General features: G+C 48.0%; 1 protein-coding gene across 1 annotated transcript in view; it reads left to right on the top strand.

Annotated features, from left to right (window-relative positions):
• The window catches only part of LOC144139793 (uncharacterized), a 144,246-nt gene extending 132,293 nt beyond the window's left edge, over window positions 1-11,953 (top strand). Inside the window, exons 7-10 of the mRNA XM_077672049.1 lie at window positions 1,976-2,287; window positions 3,469-3,765; window positions 6,274-6,486; window positions 7,997-11,953. Coding sequence (XP_077528175.1) covers window positions 1,976-2,287; window positions 3,469-3,765; window positions 6,274-6,486; window positions 7,997-8,107 — 933 coding nt within the window. The 3' untranslated portion in view covers window positions 8,108-11,953. The remainder of the gene's footprint in view (window positions 1-1,975; window positions 2,288-3,468; window positions 3,766-6,273; window positions 6,487-7,996) is intronic.
• Window positions 11,954-14,805: the final 2,852 nt, after the last annotated feature.

The raw sequence follows: 14,805 nt of genomic DNA, 5'->3' as shown, positions 1-14,805 counted from the left end.
CTCCACAAACGTGAAACGTGAGGAGTGGCGAAGCATGCAGTGTATAGGTGTATTCTTGGCACCCTGGGGTTGTTGCCAACGGAGATGAAACCGTTGGTGGGTGGAGGCATACAGCTTCGCTGTAAAAGTTCCTTGTTGTTGAAGCACGAAGCTCTCTAGCGCGAGGCGTAAACGAGTGTATCGGTGTTGTTTCAGTACGCGTTACGTTCTAGCGCGAGACGTAAACAAGTTTCGCGGTGTTTTAGTACCGTAAATACATGAGAAGACGATTACGACGACAATACAAGACGCCAGCAGTCCCAGCCCCTGGAAGGAATGTTCAGAAAGAAGAACAAGCTATGCGACCATTACGCTAAAGTGAAGAATTGATTCACTTGAACGAGACATACTGAAGGTTAATAAATTACAGTTTGAACTTCGAATATGCTTTGGGTCTCACACACAAAAACGCACGCACTCGCCTGCTCAGACCGACGATCTACATATTCTCTATTGAGGAGAAGGATTGCGACTCAACTGTTTGTTCGTTGTTTCGACTACAAGTCACCATCCCTCACCGCGAAAAGAATTCTAGCAAGGTCTCCCTGATAAGGTACAGTGACAGAGAGTAATCTATCTCTGCGATTAGATCCCTGTTCCGCTTCCCAATACAACTATATACTGGATGAGCAGCCACTGTCACTCAGGAGGGCGGAGGGAAATCGTGATAACCCACGCAATTCTGTTTCCTTCTCTAATGATGATGATGAGAATGCCGTGGATGTCTGTACTCACAACCTGAGAAATTTTGCTCGGCGACAAGCACATGCATTTAAAAAGCGTACATTATGAATGTTGGCATGGAGCACGGGAACATCACTGCGACGTTCAGGTGATGATGATGATTATGATGATGATGATGATTGATAGTGGTATCTTCTTTGTAGCGGAGTGCTGACGCGTCATCTTACCAAAAAAAAAACTAAAAAGAAACTAATATTACTTTGTTTTACACTCTCCGTTTAATACTACCGCTGCTCTTAGGGCAGGCACAAAAAACTTACTAGGCACAAAACACATTTTTTTTCCTGTTACAGGTGGTAGCTGTCCTAGGCAATATTCCCCTCTCTGCTTTTCGTCCACCAGCATTCTAATCCTATTTTCATCGCCTCGACAGCCTTGAAGTTAACTCCGTCTGTGCTACCTTTAAATCCTAGGGCTTCTGGAAACCGGATATTTCGCTCACGTAGATTTGGATGGATACCCTCGCATTCTAGCACTGTGTGCCGCATAGTTTGTTTCTTTTCCGCAGTCCATGCATACCCCATCATTTTGTGTATACTTCCCCACGAAGCTCTTAGTTCGCAAGCAACCTGCTCTAGCCTCAAAAAGCAAAGCACTGCCTTTGGAATTATCGTAGAAATTTTCATTTCTGATGTCTAATTTCTCAGCTCTGTGCATCTCTAACGAAGTTTTAGCTTCCATTTTTAACACGAACGTGTTTTATTCCCGGATACTCAAAGATTTCGCTGACGTCATATCCGTCACGGAAGTGACGCCAGTACAACGAAGCAAGCGGCCTGTAAATGGTGAACCCCTGCACACAGGGTCTTCGTGTGAAAAAGCAACATCTAGTACTAAAGAGTACGTCATACTTGATGTTCTTCCTTTTCAGGTTGTGTATTTTAACACGAAAGCGTTATATGCCGCGACATCCCAAGGTTTCACTGACGTCATATCCGTCACGGAAATGACACCAGTACACGTTTGCCGAAGCGACCCGCCAGCAGGACGTCGCTAGCCAAGCACACCCACAAGACAGCCTCCGACCCGCAAATCATGCTCAGTTGCAGATTTCGCTGCACATTTCACTTTCGTGTTTTACTGATTCCTATGACAGAGGAATCTCCGTTTATTCGTTTCTATCTGCCTTGCCTCTTTTTTGGTGATTCATGACAGCTCAACATCTACACATCCACCCTTTTTGGTCACGCAGGCCTCCCGCTACCACCCGATGGGCGTGCCCGTGGGCCAACAAATCATCGCGGCGGCCGGGCAGCAGCACGTGCCGCACGAGCAGCAGCACCACATGGCCGCTGCCCACCCGCCACCACCGCCCGTCCCACTGAGGGTGCCCATCAGGCCGCGTGAGGAGCACTACCCAGTGGCCTCCCACCAGTACGCCCACCACGAGGCCGCGCTGCCGCCCAGGCAGCAGTACCTACTGCCGCCACCGCAGGTCCTCAGCCGTAGGAACGGAAGCAACCCGAACCCGTTCCAGGCGCCACCTCCACCACCAGGATTCCAGGTAGGCCCATCGCCGCAGCAGGCACAACCTTTTAAAGCGGAAGCTTTCTTAGTGGGACCGCTGACGTTCTGTCAGAAAAACTAATGCATTTCCCAATAGACCACTTGGTCGACCGAAAAGCTCCAATAAGATCTCTGGACACACGCCGCGTGCGCGGAACCGGGCTTACATTGGGTCAAAACGGTTACTTGGAAATCGTAAAGAAGGAATTCGGTTCTAGATAAGACAACACACTCATGGATCATGAAGAAGGGGTACAGTGGTACACCTTTCTGTTATATAGGCCACGTATCGGTGCACATTTGGATATTCGTAGATACGTTTACACAAGTGCTCGAAAAGTCGTCGCTTGGTTTCGTTCTTCGTTTACGATTTGGCGCTTCGATGGTTTGGTGATCGATTGGGCGCACTTCTTTCAGCGAAGGTTGGACGTACTTTTGGCGAAGGTTTTGGCGCACCCCTGAGGTAGTTTTTGATATAAGAAAGCTGTTTCGCTCTTCTCATAACTTTGTTCGGGAAGGGATATGGGAATTGTTTTAAGGGCCATCGGCTACCGTACTCGCCAGTCAACGAAAAGGAGAAGAGCGGAAGTTCTTTGCAGTCCACCCGAGCTTTGTGATGCCATCGGCAACCAATCTGTTTTCCTACACGCCGCCGCTGGGCTCAACCAATAGCAGCTTGAGTCAAGGCAAATTTACCGGGTCACTATACCTTCCCAGCGTGCTCTTTCGCTAATACTCACCCAACAATTGATGTCTTTCTCTGTAATTATTCCGCAAACTGTACTTTAGTTTAACCGCGAGGGCACTACGTCAAAACACGGCGTAGACTCAGTAGTGAAAGACTCAGTGCTCGTGCCTCCTAAGAATCCAGGTTAGGAGACACAGACAAGCAAGCGCTGGTGTCTTCTGGTGCAAATGAGACAACCAGGTTGTAATCTGATTGTATACCTTAGGACTCGAGATGTAAACACAGCGCTGGTGTCTTCAGGGGTGTCTCAAGAGACACCCGGGGGGTGTCTTCTGCCTCTCCGTTCGTTTTTTTTTTTAAGTTTTTGGCGCAGTTTCATCACGTTTGACGATGCACCGACCAGTCGACTTGTTCTCTATTCATTCTGGCGCTCGAAACGAGATTCTTCGTATCTCAGGCACCACCCTCTCGCCTGTCTTCTTCACCCGCAGGGTAACGGGCCTCCTCCCCCTCCGCCTCCCGAGGAGCCTGCGCAGCCGGGATTCCAGTCTGTGGGCGGCTACAGCGCCTCGCGGAACCACGAGTCGTACGCGCCGCCAGGAGGCCCCCCGCCGCCCCCTCACGGCTCTTCGTCCCCGTTCAACCCGCCTCCGCCGCCACCTCCGCCCCCGCACCACCACCACCACCACCACCCGCACTACTCGGGCTCTCCGTCGCGCTACAACGACGCCGTCGACTCGCAGCGGGGACTGCTGCACCCGGCCTCGGAGTCGGCATACCCCAACAAGGTGAGCACGCATATGACAATCAAAAACAGCTCACGTGTATTCCCACTCGTCTGTTAATAACACGAGGAAATGATCAATGAATTAACTTTAGAGGTGCCCTCAGCCTATACTCGGTTACAACGGCACCGAAGTTGCCGCTGTGCCTCATCACCGCAGCCGGATGTCACTCCGCGCAGCACAAGTAGTGCGTTACTGGGAATATTTTGAACATGGCACGAGCCGTTTTTCTATCTTTTTGGACCTAATATGCTTATAAACTGCTGCAGCGACGCCAAACAAACTACGTGAGAAAAGGCAGACGCTATCACGCATTCGTGGCAGTCTCCTTTGAAAACGCGCTCGCCCGTTGACATCCGGGTCCGTCGCTTAGGCGGAGTGATACCGTACATGAGCTGGTGCCGTTCTTAACTTGTTCCCGAGTATAGAATAACTCGGTGCTTGCTAGCGCTAACAAAATTAAAGTTTGGGGGAAAGAAGGGGGGGTTGGTGCGCGCGTGGGCATGCATCTGTTTTGGGGTAGAGTGCGGCTAATTTTGAGCAGTGTTGATTGTGTGGGAAACATAGCGTGGAGAGGAGTGTTGCGAGGGTATGTGTTTGTTAGTTTTTTCGGGGCGTGGGAGCGTCGCGTCGAAGGAGTTGGCAGTGTGATAGCTGGGATGCTCGATTGGACACTGGGTAGCGGGTCAGAATGTCGAATTACTTGAGGAAGACAGTATGGGTGAGGAAAGAGATGAGGTGTTGTTGCTTGATGGGCTAGCTGCCCGGTGTATGGCGTATCCGGCCGTTGCCTCTGCCACTTCCGTCTCCCGCAGGCCCGTGCGGCGAGGGGATATTTAGAAAATTTTAGTGAGTAAGTTTTATACTACGAGCAGAAAATTCGGCCACCTTCGCAGTTGAGATGCGAGGACTAAGGAGACAGCGGAGCTGGTGGTCTTCACTATAGCTTTAACTTGGAATTTCCTATGGCTGCCCATTTTATCGGTAGACCGAACACCGATGCCGTCGGGCGCACGCGGTCTCTCTCAATTAGGAGAACACCTGCACGTCTGAGCTTACGTCATAGGCGAAGCCAATCCTGGACGCGCGCCTCCCCACCCGTACATCTGCGCCGACGTGCACTCCCCACACCTGCTCGTCGGCTATTTGCCTGCCTCCTCGCCACTTTCCCTCACACTTGGTTGCCTAGCGCTTTCCTCCTCTCCACTTCTCTGCGCCGAGTTTTGCGCGAAGCCAGGGACGGATGGAACTCAAAGTTAAACAGCTCTGCTGTTAAAAATCTTTTTAGGGACGCGAAATAACCGACACCTCAACGAGACAGTGTAGAGGCAGTAGAACACGAGTTTCAGAGCCACGCCAGATATACTCTTACAGGGGGACCATGACTTCTGAATGCTACAAACACCCTGCGAGGGTGGCTTTCCGACATGACACTTCTCCGTCATGATGGTGCATTATATGCTCAAAATGAACGCGGCTACGCCTCTTGGCTCTTAAAGGGACCCTGCAACACTTTCGATAAGCGCTTTCACTCTGTCCTTCGCGTCTGAAACCACTGCGAAAGCTATTGTTATCGCCAGCCCGGAGCGGCACTGCGTGATCTGCTCGTCGCACCAGATACGCCTTCCGTTTCTGCTTCGTTTTTGTGGCTTTTAAGTTGCTATCTAAAAGCGTTCATTGCTGAAACTGAAGGAAAACCAGCCAACAGCCGCTGCATGGCCTTAGTGACGTAATTCGAGCTGTCGAAGACCGTCAAGAGTGGAAAAAAAAATCTCTTGAGCGAGTTTACAAGTTATCTGATGGCCATAGAGCAGTAATTTTTGGCTGAGGTACTTTGCGACCCCCTAATATAAGTACTGAGTGTGTTGGGTGACTACGTTCTGAAAGGATTTAAGATTTTCAAGAAAGCTGAAAAAAGTGTTGCAGGGTCTCTTTAAGCACATGGCAGCATATCTTAGAAGTTTACCCGCTCGCGGTTATCCCTGAGGATCGCTGTACGGACCTACTAAGAGCACAGGCGATGTGCTTACGCCGAGTCAAAAATGGTAACAGAAGTTGACTTCACCGCTGTGGGTTAAACGAAGTGTTCACCATGTGGCACCGCGAAAAAACAAGGAGTACACATGAAGTAGACCAAGTGCTCGTATATGGACAAATTTGGTAGCCAACGAAAGGTACGGATAGAGATATATAAGCAACAGAGTGCCTGTTGGAAGTAGTTTGAGTATAGTTAAGCGTAAACATGGTCGCGTAGGTGACTTTGCCGCCATAAGTAATTTTGCCGCCATAAGTTCAGCAAATCTGACCTTTTCTTCGAATTCTAACTATGACGTCATCCACACGAGACCTTCTGGCTCTCGTCGAGGCAATCATCCTCGAGACATATGTTAGCTTAGATTTATTTAGTCATGCGAATACTCTGTTTGCATTATATACATTTGTTGAGTGAAGTCAGCGATTCGCGGTCGTCACCGAGTGGGCCGGCTCAAGTTGCCGTCCCAACGTGTCCAGGACCGAAGCGGGTTCGAGATCCACGCGGGAGACTCGTACGGCAGCGGCGGCCACAGCAGCAGCAGCGGCCACGGCGGAGGCGGCCACGGCAAGGGCATCACCTTCACCATCGGCGGCGGAGACCACCACGGCGGCGGCGGCCACCACGACTACGGCGTCAGTCCCATGGGCGTCATCAAGAACCTCTTCCTGCCTTTCCTGCCCAAGCCGAAGGTGGGCGACTCCTCCTCGTCTTGCTTTTAAACACGATGGTCTTTCATGGGCTTCTTAAGGGCAGAAATTTCGGTCTGTCTGTATGTCTGTCTGTCTGTGACTCGATTCAGTCCCCCGGCCAAAGTGAAACAGAAGCTACGCAATAGCCTTATACACTCCCTGCAAAATCTAAACGTGTAAGTCCGGTGTCAGTGTTCCTACTTGTCAACATTGTTGCGCAATAACAAGACATTACGCAAACATAAGGCAGAACATCAATACATTGGTGATATCTACAGTGTTCCTTTATAAAAAATGAATGGATGCTTGGTTTTTGCGATAGCAAATGAAATACTGCATCAACAGCAGAAAACCGTCGCCTGCTGTTTCAGCGCTACCTCCTGGCGGAATTCAAGACATCAAACGGCATTAGCAACGAAAGGTTCCACTAGATGGGATTCACGTGCCGCTTAGAACGCTGGTGCAGTAGGGCATCGTAGTTCTGTAAACGTTGTAGTAGTGTGCCTCAATTCACGCGCGCCTCCGCCGTACGCTAGCGCTGGCATCGAGACACCCGACTTGGAGCAGTAGAACGCGGTAAATTTAAATTGACTTGAGCAAACCTCAAGCGTGTTATCCTGGGACAACAACGCCAAAGCGTTGGCAATGTCTTGCGTTGATGGTTGCGAAGTTGCCTGCAAAATTATGGCATTTGCGACTACATGCAAAATCATGTCCTCCAGAATCAAAGTTTGTTACCCCGGAGGAAGTCAAGCCAGGCCACATCTAATCCGAATGCAGCCAGTTGCTTAGCATTCAAAATGGCGTCGTCCTGGAGTCGCACCGTGGCTCTGTCGCGGAAAGGTTTGTCCAAAAATCTAACTCTTGGGTTTATTTTGTCCCAAATATTGGTCATATACATTGTTCCTATGGGACAACTGGCGGTTTCTCGACAAAGACCGGGATATCCAGAAAATCAGAATTTTTGGAGTGCGGAAAAAGCGGTCGGCTACTATACAGGTTTTTTTCGCAACTCCAATAAAAAGAGTAGCGCGTATGCCCGTTGGACAAATAGTTCGGGTTAGTTGGCTGATACACCATGAGGCAAGCGGGAAGGCTGGTGAATTGGCCGAAACAAACATGTCCGCAATTTGAGGGGAAGCAATCAAGTTATAACAAATGGATTGCTCCGGATGAATTGTTTTGTGCCAGAAGTCATAGAGATAACCCATATCCCATATAACAACGCATATCGTTTCTACAATAACGGTGCTGCGTTGTCAGGTGGATTAATTTCTCGTCAAAGTTTCGGAGGCCCGTGCGTTTATGATGCGACTACGTTTTAGGGAAATACTAGCTGTGGGAAATGGGTGTGGCCACCCACTTCCCTTAAAGCGTCTGCTACTGCAGACTAAGTACAGCCGCGTAGCTACAATGATTTCCTGTCCGAACACTATTTTGTTACTTGACTAGACTGATGACCGCAGTGTCAGCGTCAGAGAGCTTTAGTGTCACCATCCTCCCTGCGCAGGTAAACCTCAACGGACGGGTCGTGTTCGGCGTCGTGCTCGAGAAGGGTGTCGGCCTGGGCCACAACCAGCACGGACAACAGCACCACCACGCGGTCGCGTACCACCACTGATCACCCAGCATCCACCATCGCCCACCCCGCGACACCCACACCCCTGACTCTGCAGCATACAGCACCCCCCTCCGGCCACCGCACATAGCAAAGGCACGCAGACGACAACCAGGAACGCGTCGTCTCCACCCCGCTGTCTACGTCACTGGTCATAGTCTTGTAGTCCTTGCACGCCGTAGGTTTTTTGCTAGCGATGTTGATTCCCTGTGCTCTGCAAACCACGTTTCCGGGACCCACCTGCTTTAGCGTGCACTTTCAACATCCATTTGGCGAAGGCAACCAGGAAACGGTTGTCTATACCCTTCTGTACGAGTCACTGGCCATACCCTGTAGCCCTTGGTAGTCATCTGTCTGTCACTAGCACTATTCACTTCATGTGCTCTGCTAGCGACTTCCCTGGGACCCACCTGTTTCAGCGTGCACTTGCAACATCCATTTTTTTTTTTTGCGTTCCAACTGTCCAAAGGAGTCGGTTGCCTAAGCAAAAATAGAGCGACATCAGGGTTTGCCACAGACGCTCCCACATGGCTACCTTTCTAAACATTCAAGAAGGATCGTTTGCTTCCGAAACCGACTCCTGCTAGGCCGTTTCACTTAACGTCATTTGTATGCGCTCAGACATTATGTGCGTGAACAACCTGGCTTTGTTGCCAAAACGTCCTGTCCATGAGCTTCGGGACGAGCAGAATGACAATCAGCAGCGCTGGTGAGCTTACGTAGGCTTGAAAATATGCTTTTGGAGGTAAATTTTGTTTGAAAAAGATATATCTCGTCCGTTTTGTGTACGTTTACATATACGGATATATTTTCTAGCTGTCCTCGAAGAGCCGCTGTCAGCTGAGACTCGTGTCTAGGCCTCTAGAGTGCACGAGGTATACAAAAACTCTAACAGAAGCAGTTAAATACGTGTTTTATAATGCATCAAACAACTACGGAAGCTATGGCGGACAAAAACAGCGTTGCGAGCTATAGATAATATCGCTAACAGCAAAGACCACTGAAACTAGACATCAGTGTCGGTTTCGAAGGTAAATTAGAGCAAGCTAACTTAGCTCATGCTTTGGCCCTTGACTTGAAACAGGACCCCACTATCGAGACGGCGTAGTACCACGTGACTTTTAGAGGCCACCAACACTTGGCGCCCTGAGTGCGGCAAGCGAAGGGGCGTAGGGGAAGTTCTTCGAGGTCCAGTTGCGAGCAGGCTAAGGGATACGTGCATTATTACCACCTCCAACGAGAAGTATAATAGCTGTTATGCCGCAAGTCCACACAAGTCGTCGGGAGGTGGAAGGGTGATCTTGAAGAAAAAAAAAATGACCATGAGATTATTCCAAAGTGCAGGTTGGGAGCCTGCAACTCCCCTCTTGAACACATAGCCAAGATGACACGGCCGTGGAGCGACTATGGCGTTCGCCTTTAACCAGGAGACCAATCTATAGTGGCGCGGCAGTACCACAATCGTTGTGCCACGCACTTCACCTCGGGAGAGTTCTTCATTTACGGTACTGACTCCCTGGGCTAAGGCGGGGATGCGGGAGGTTGACGTACGCCTTCACCCGATAACTCTCTTCTTTGCGATACCCGTAGTCGCCCACGGTAGACCAAGTCAACTAATGAACAAAAAAAAAACACATCGTTCACGCGTCTTTCATCATAACTTCATCGATTGGTGGCCGAGATTCGAGTGAGTACCGAGTTTATGTGAGAACTGGGCGTTTGGCGGTAGCTCGGTGTAATGCTGCGTGTCACTCTGAGTCAAGCCACTAGCCCATTAGGGAGAAAAAAAAACATCATTAGGTATAACTTGCTGACCTTTCACTGCCGTCCAGTCTACGGATTTTAGGGAAACAAAGCAAGGCTGTATCACATTCCTTCGTTCGGTTGTCATCTAACACAACACTCGGGGCAATATAATTCACGGCTTGACTCAAACAAGTGCCGTTTTGTACAGTTTATCATTCTATCGTCACTCTGCGGAGACATTTTTGCCGTAGTTTATCTCCAGCTATAAATATGCAAGGGGGAAATAACTTTTCAACGATGTTTGCTGAATTTGGTTCGCGCAAAGAAGTTACTCTGAATTGGATTGTACGATTCGTGTAGATTTTTCGCCTTGATGTGTTAACCAGAAGTTTGAGACCATACGTACTTCCTTTATGACATGTCATTTTTTTTATATTTTTACGTGAGTACAGTTTCATTTCGACCCATACGAAGGGCTCTTGTGATCATGAAATACTTTCCATAACAACGCAACGGTAATGCAGCAACAAGGTGCGATAGTTTTTCTCATTTTTTCTGGTAACAGCGTCTATACGAGAGAGCCCATAATTAAGGTAGAGGCGGGCGTAGTTTTTAGGTTATCCTCATCGATTCTTTTTTTAGCCTCTCATATGATCGTAAACCTAATGACTTCAAAACACAAAAAAACAAAAACACGGCTCCGGTTGGTATCGCGGTTTTCGGTGAACAAAAGCAAGTTAATATTTGTCTCATCGCGTCTTGTAGTTGTGCCGCATCACCGCTGCGTTGTTAGTTTTTTTTCACCGAAAACCGCGGAAAAATGGAGGCCCCCAAACAACTGCAAAATGTAAAGAATGGCTGGTTGCAACTAACACAAGAAATTAATCGATTTCTTGTGCGAACGGTGAAGAAAACTGGCCTGGAAAAAAAGGCAGTTTGGAATAAAGCGGGTTGCAGAGAGACGTTGCGGTGCCATGCATGTAGAGTCGCTTATTTCAGCCCACTGAAAACGTTAGTTGACGTTAATTGACGTTAGTGACGTTAAGTGATGTTGAGTGGTCCCGCAAAGCCGCGTTCGATGCCTTGTCGTCGGCTGATAGCCTGCAATATGGCGAGCAGCGCCTGAACGAATTAAATATAGATACGGCTTCCCTGTCAACTCAAGCTGCAAAACACGTCAAGGTTCGCTTGAAACCATGCATGTTCGCATCCGTTGGTTTGCTTAGGGTTTGAACGCACGGAATGCTAAAAATTGGTAACCAGTTGGCAGTGACTTAATCTGCTCCAGCACATTCGCCACGAAGCTTTCAAATTTTGAACGTCACACTCTCTCGATTCTGCGGCGCAAACCTCGGGTTAAGAACAATAAACGTATTGCTTTAACCGTGCGCATTAAGTGACAAGCCTGATCGAAAAGCGAGGAAATTGCTCGTTCGCTACAAGATTCAATTGTTTGCGGTTGTGTACATGTGTATCATACGAAAGCGTAGTTGCTTTCTACGACTTCTGTTTCCGCGTTGTCTATAACACGTGTTTCTCTTTTGGGTCTGTGAGGCTCTTTATAACGTTTGGATGGACGTGACAATCTGTTAATATTGCTTTTTAGTGAGTGTAGATATTTCTTTCTTGGATACGAACACAGACGGTGTTGAATAAAACATGCAAACTCACGAGTTTGATTGCTGAACTGAAGATTTTTCGATGTTCTTGGAGTGTCTTTGTTACGCCACACCGTAACCCAAAAATAATATTAAAAAACACGGTACTGTAGGATACGATTTGAATTTTTCGGAATATTTTAGGAAATACAAGTAGTGTTTTTATGTTCCCATCTCTTTTCGTCCTCTCCTTCCGGACTCAAAACTCACTGTATGCGTCTGAGAAAAAAAAAAGAACTCTGTCTTTCAATGCCTTCCAATGTCTTCCACGTTTTGTAAAAAAGCCTACCGCCTTACATGACCACTCGCGTCGCTTGAGAAATGTACAGTACAATGATGCGTGGACTCTTCTCGTATGAAAGTTTCCTCTCGCATTCCATCTCTTACTGATTTTGTTCACTTGTAAGCTCTAAACGGCGAAAGACAATTGCTTGTATATGTGAAATGCGCGTTCAATAAAACAAAATGTACTTTCAAACTCCTGCTTAGCTACTTGTGGTCTTGCGTATATGTTTGTGATCACGCAAACTCCGGGACCAAACTCCGGGACTTTCCGTTTCGTCAACCGTACGGAAGCGGCCCATCTTTTATAAACAGCCCAGGGGCGGTATTCTCATGTTTTGTAAGTTTTGTGTCCGTTTAAAATGTGTCCCTTTTGAGCAAGCCCTGATTGGCTAAAAGCGAACACCCGGATGCGACGCCATGCAAACACGGCGGAGCTATGAGCCGCGGTTTCTCGGAGCAGACGATTTTGAGCAGACGATTTCTCGTCGCCTGGTTGTTTGTTCGCTGGCGGAACAATCAACTCATCACATATAGTTTAAAATAGGTTTACTCGTTTAAAATGTGTTAACAAGAACAGTTGCGCAAAAGTCAACCCAGAGCCCACCTACAACTGGAAGTACGTCACAGTAAAACGGACGCAAAACGGACGTTTTCAAAACGGACAAGCACGAGAATACTGCCCCTGGTTAAAAGCTGCGTACTTCGCCTGAAACAAGGTAGTACAAGTATTGCTTTAGAACATTTTAGAAGAAAAATCACTCGACTTGGGAAAAAAACTCGCAGGATTGGGGAACCACAGGCTCTACCTAAAAGCCCCAAAGTTTGAACTGCGGGTCCTCTTCAGCCTTTCGTCAGGAGAATGTCTTTGGTATCGAAAGGAAACCAATAGATGGCGCTAGGTGCCTTCATTTCTGCAGTGAATAGGGAACGGAATAACGCCACCGGGCGCCGGATGGTGCCCAAATGGTATACCTTCCCGGTTCCGGTTTCCAACCCCGGTTTCCGGTATCCAATATCCCCCGAAGCTGTAGCAGCTGACCCGAGAGAGAGAGATCAAACTTAATTTAAAGAGGCCCATGTCCGGCCTGCCGAAAATGTGGTTCTGGTGGGCCTGGAAGATGTTCAGAGCGCGGGTTTTTTGGAAATGTCATTAACGCAAGAGTTTTATGTCCGAAAGCTTATCGATCACGCAGCGTGATTTTTCATCGTGTAAAATCGCGCGTCCACTCTGCTCAACAAGCTGGCGAACGGAGAAAAAAAATTCAGCGCAACGAGCGGTGTTCAGCTCCGGAGAACATAACATTTTTTGCTAGCTGGATTATTGAACCAAAAATTTCTTCTAGCTAGAAATAATTTTAGCTAGAAATAGGCAGAATTTCTAGCTGGAATTTCAGTTTCTAGCTCATTTCTAGCTGGATTGAGATTTTGTTCCGGCTGGTAGCTATTACTTCCAGCTAGCATTTGTTCGTCCAGCTGGAAGAAAAAAAAAACGCCTGCAAGCTGGAAATAATCGTCTCTAGCTAGACTAAGAATTGTTCTAGTTAGAAGCCGTCGATTCAAGCTCGAATCTATGAATCTAGTCGGAAATGAAGCTGGAAATTATGATTTTTTTTGCTAGAAATACTCTTTCCATTTTCACGAAAGAGGGCATAATTTATTGTACCCTCCCCCCCACCCCTTTTAAAAAAGAAAAAGAATATTCAGAGAGGCAGTTAAGCCATCTTGCGTGTAATATATCTGAAAGCCTTCTAGACTACTTCCAGCGCGGAGGACTGGGCGATGTGAGTCCCAAGAGTTAATGTCCCATTCTTCATGAGGCCCACCCATGGTGGCCGCCCCATCCGCCAGCTGGAGAACAGGAGGACCAGACCTGGACCGCTACTAGGCCTCATGTCCTCCTCTCCCAGGGGATGCCCTCCCCCTTCCGCAGGGACGCTTGGCATAAGAGTTTGTTGACGGTTTATATCAAGAACCTCTTTTTCTTTTTTTTTTCTTTTTCTTTCTTCTTTTCCTTTTTTTTTTCTTTTTTTATTGATTGGCTTTTTCTTTCCAACCAGTTTTGGAGCATTGCTCCCAGTTCTTTTATTTTTCTCATTGGCAGTAACCTGTTATAGCTTCGCTGGTACAGGTTTTGTTCCCATTTCATTTATTTTCTTTTAATTTTTTTAGGGAACATTTTATTTTAGCACCTACCGTCAGGTTCACCTGTAACGCGATGTGACGTCAGCAACGCACGGGAAACTCTTCTTCCACCCCTTATAACGTGCTGAGGTAACGTGGTGCTAACGCACTCTTCTTACCTCGAACGACTGAGCCCTGGCCAATCCCCCCGAGTCGGTGCGCCAACTCACGGGGATCGGCCGGCGCTCACTCTGTAGCACCGATCGCAGTAAAACAGGGCGCGAAAGGAGAGGGGTTTTGTCACGCAAGTATACTGTACTTGCACGATTCTAACGCGCTTACCATGATAAGACACAGGTAGGTTTGCTCATGAAAATTCGAAAAAAATAATTTCACGTCGACCTTACCGCGCTGATGTCAAGGGCATGACACCACATACCTGGCAGAAGACATTTTATTTGACGCACTAATTGCGGCACTACAAATTCCTTGTGGTTCATAAAGTTGCTTATCCAGTTGCTGCGAGCGTTAAAACTAAAGCGGGGAGCATTGAAAGCCGATTTCGGTTTCGAGGCCGACTACAATGCGCATGCAAATTTGAAAGCCAATTTTAGCGAAGCAAGGTGCGCGTTACAATCATGCAAATACGGTAATCCGGAGTACTGACAACCGGTGTACCATCAGGGTAATAGAACGTCAACCTAGATGCAGGACTATAGGAGCTGCAAAAGGCAGATAACTAGATCAAGGAGAGGCAGAGAAAGAGAGAGAGAGAGAGATCTTTAATGAAATCTGGCGAAGTTTGCCGGGCTAAAATGCCTAACTTGCTACTCCAGTTGATGACGTGATGAAGATGATGATGTTGAAGAACTTGATGCGCACAGAGACGTT

This window comes from Haemaphysalis longicornis, unplaced genomic scaffold, assembly GCF_048455015.1.
Source record: "Haemaphysalis longicornis isolate Haplotype H1 unplaced genomic scaffold, Haemaphysalis longicornis Haplotype H1 scaffold_5, whole genome shotgun sequence".
NCBI classification, from domain to species: domain Eukaryota; kingdom Metazoa; phylum Arthropoda; class Arachnida; order Ixodida; family Ixodidae; genus Haemaphysalis; species Haemaphysalis longicornis.
The sequence above is the reverse complement of the archived record's forward strand: the minus strand, read 5'-3'. Positions and strand labels throughout refer to the sequence as shown.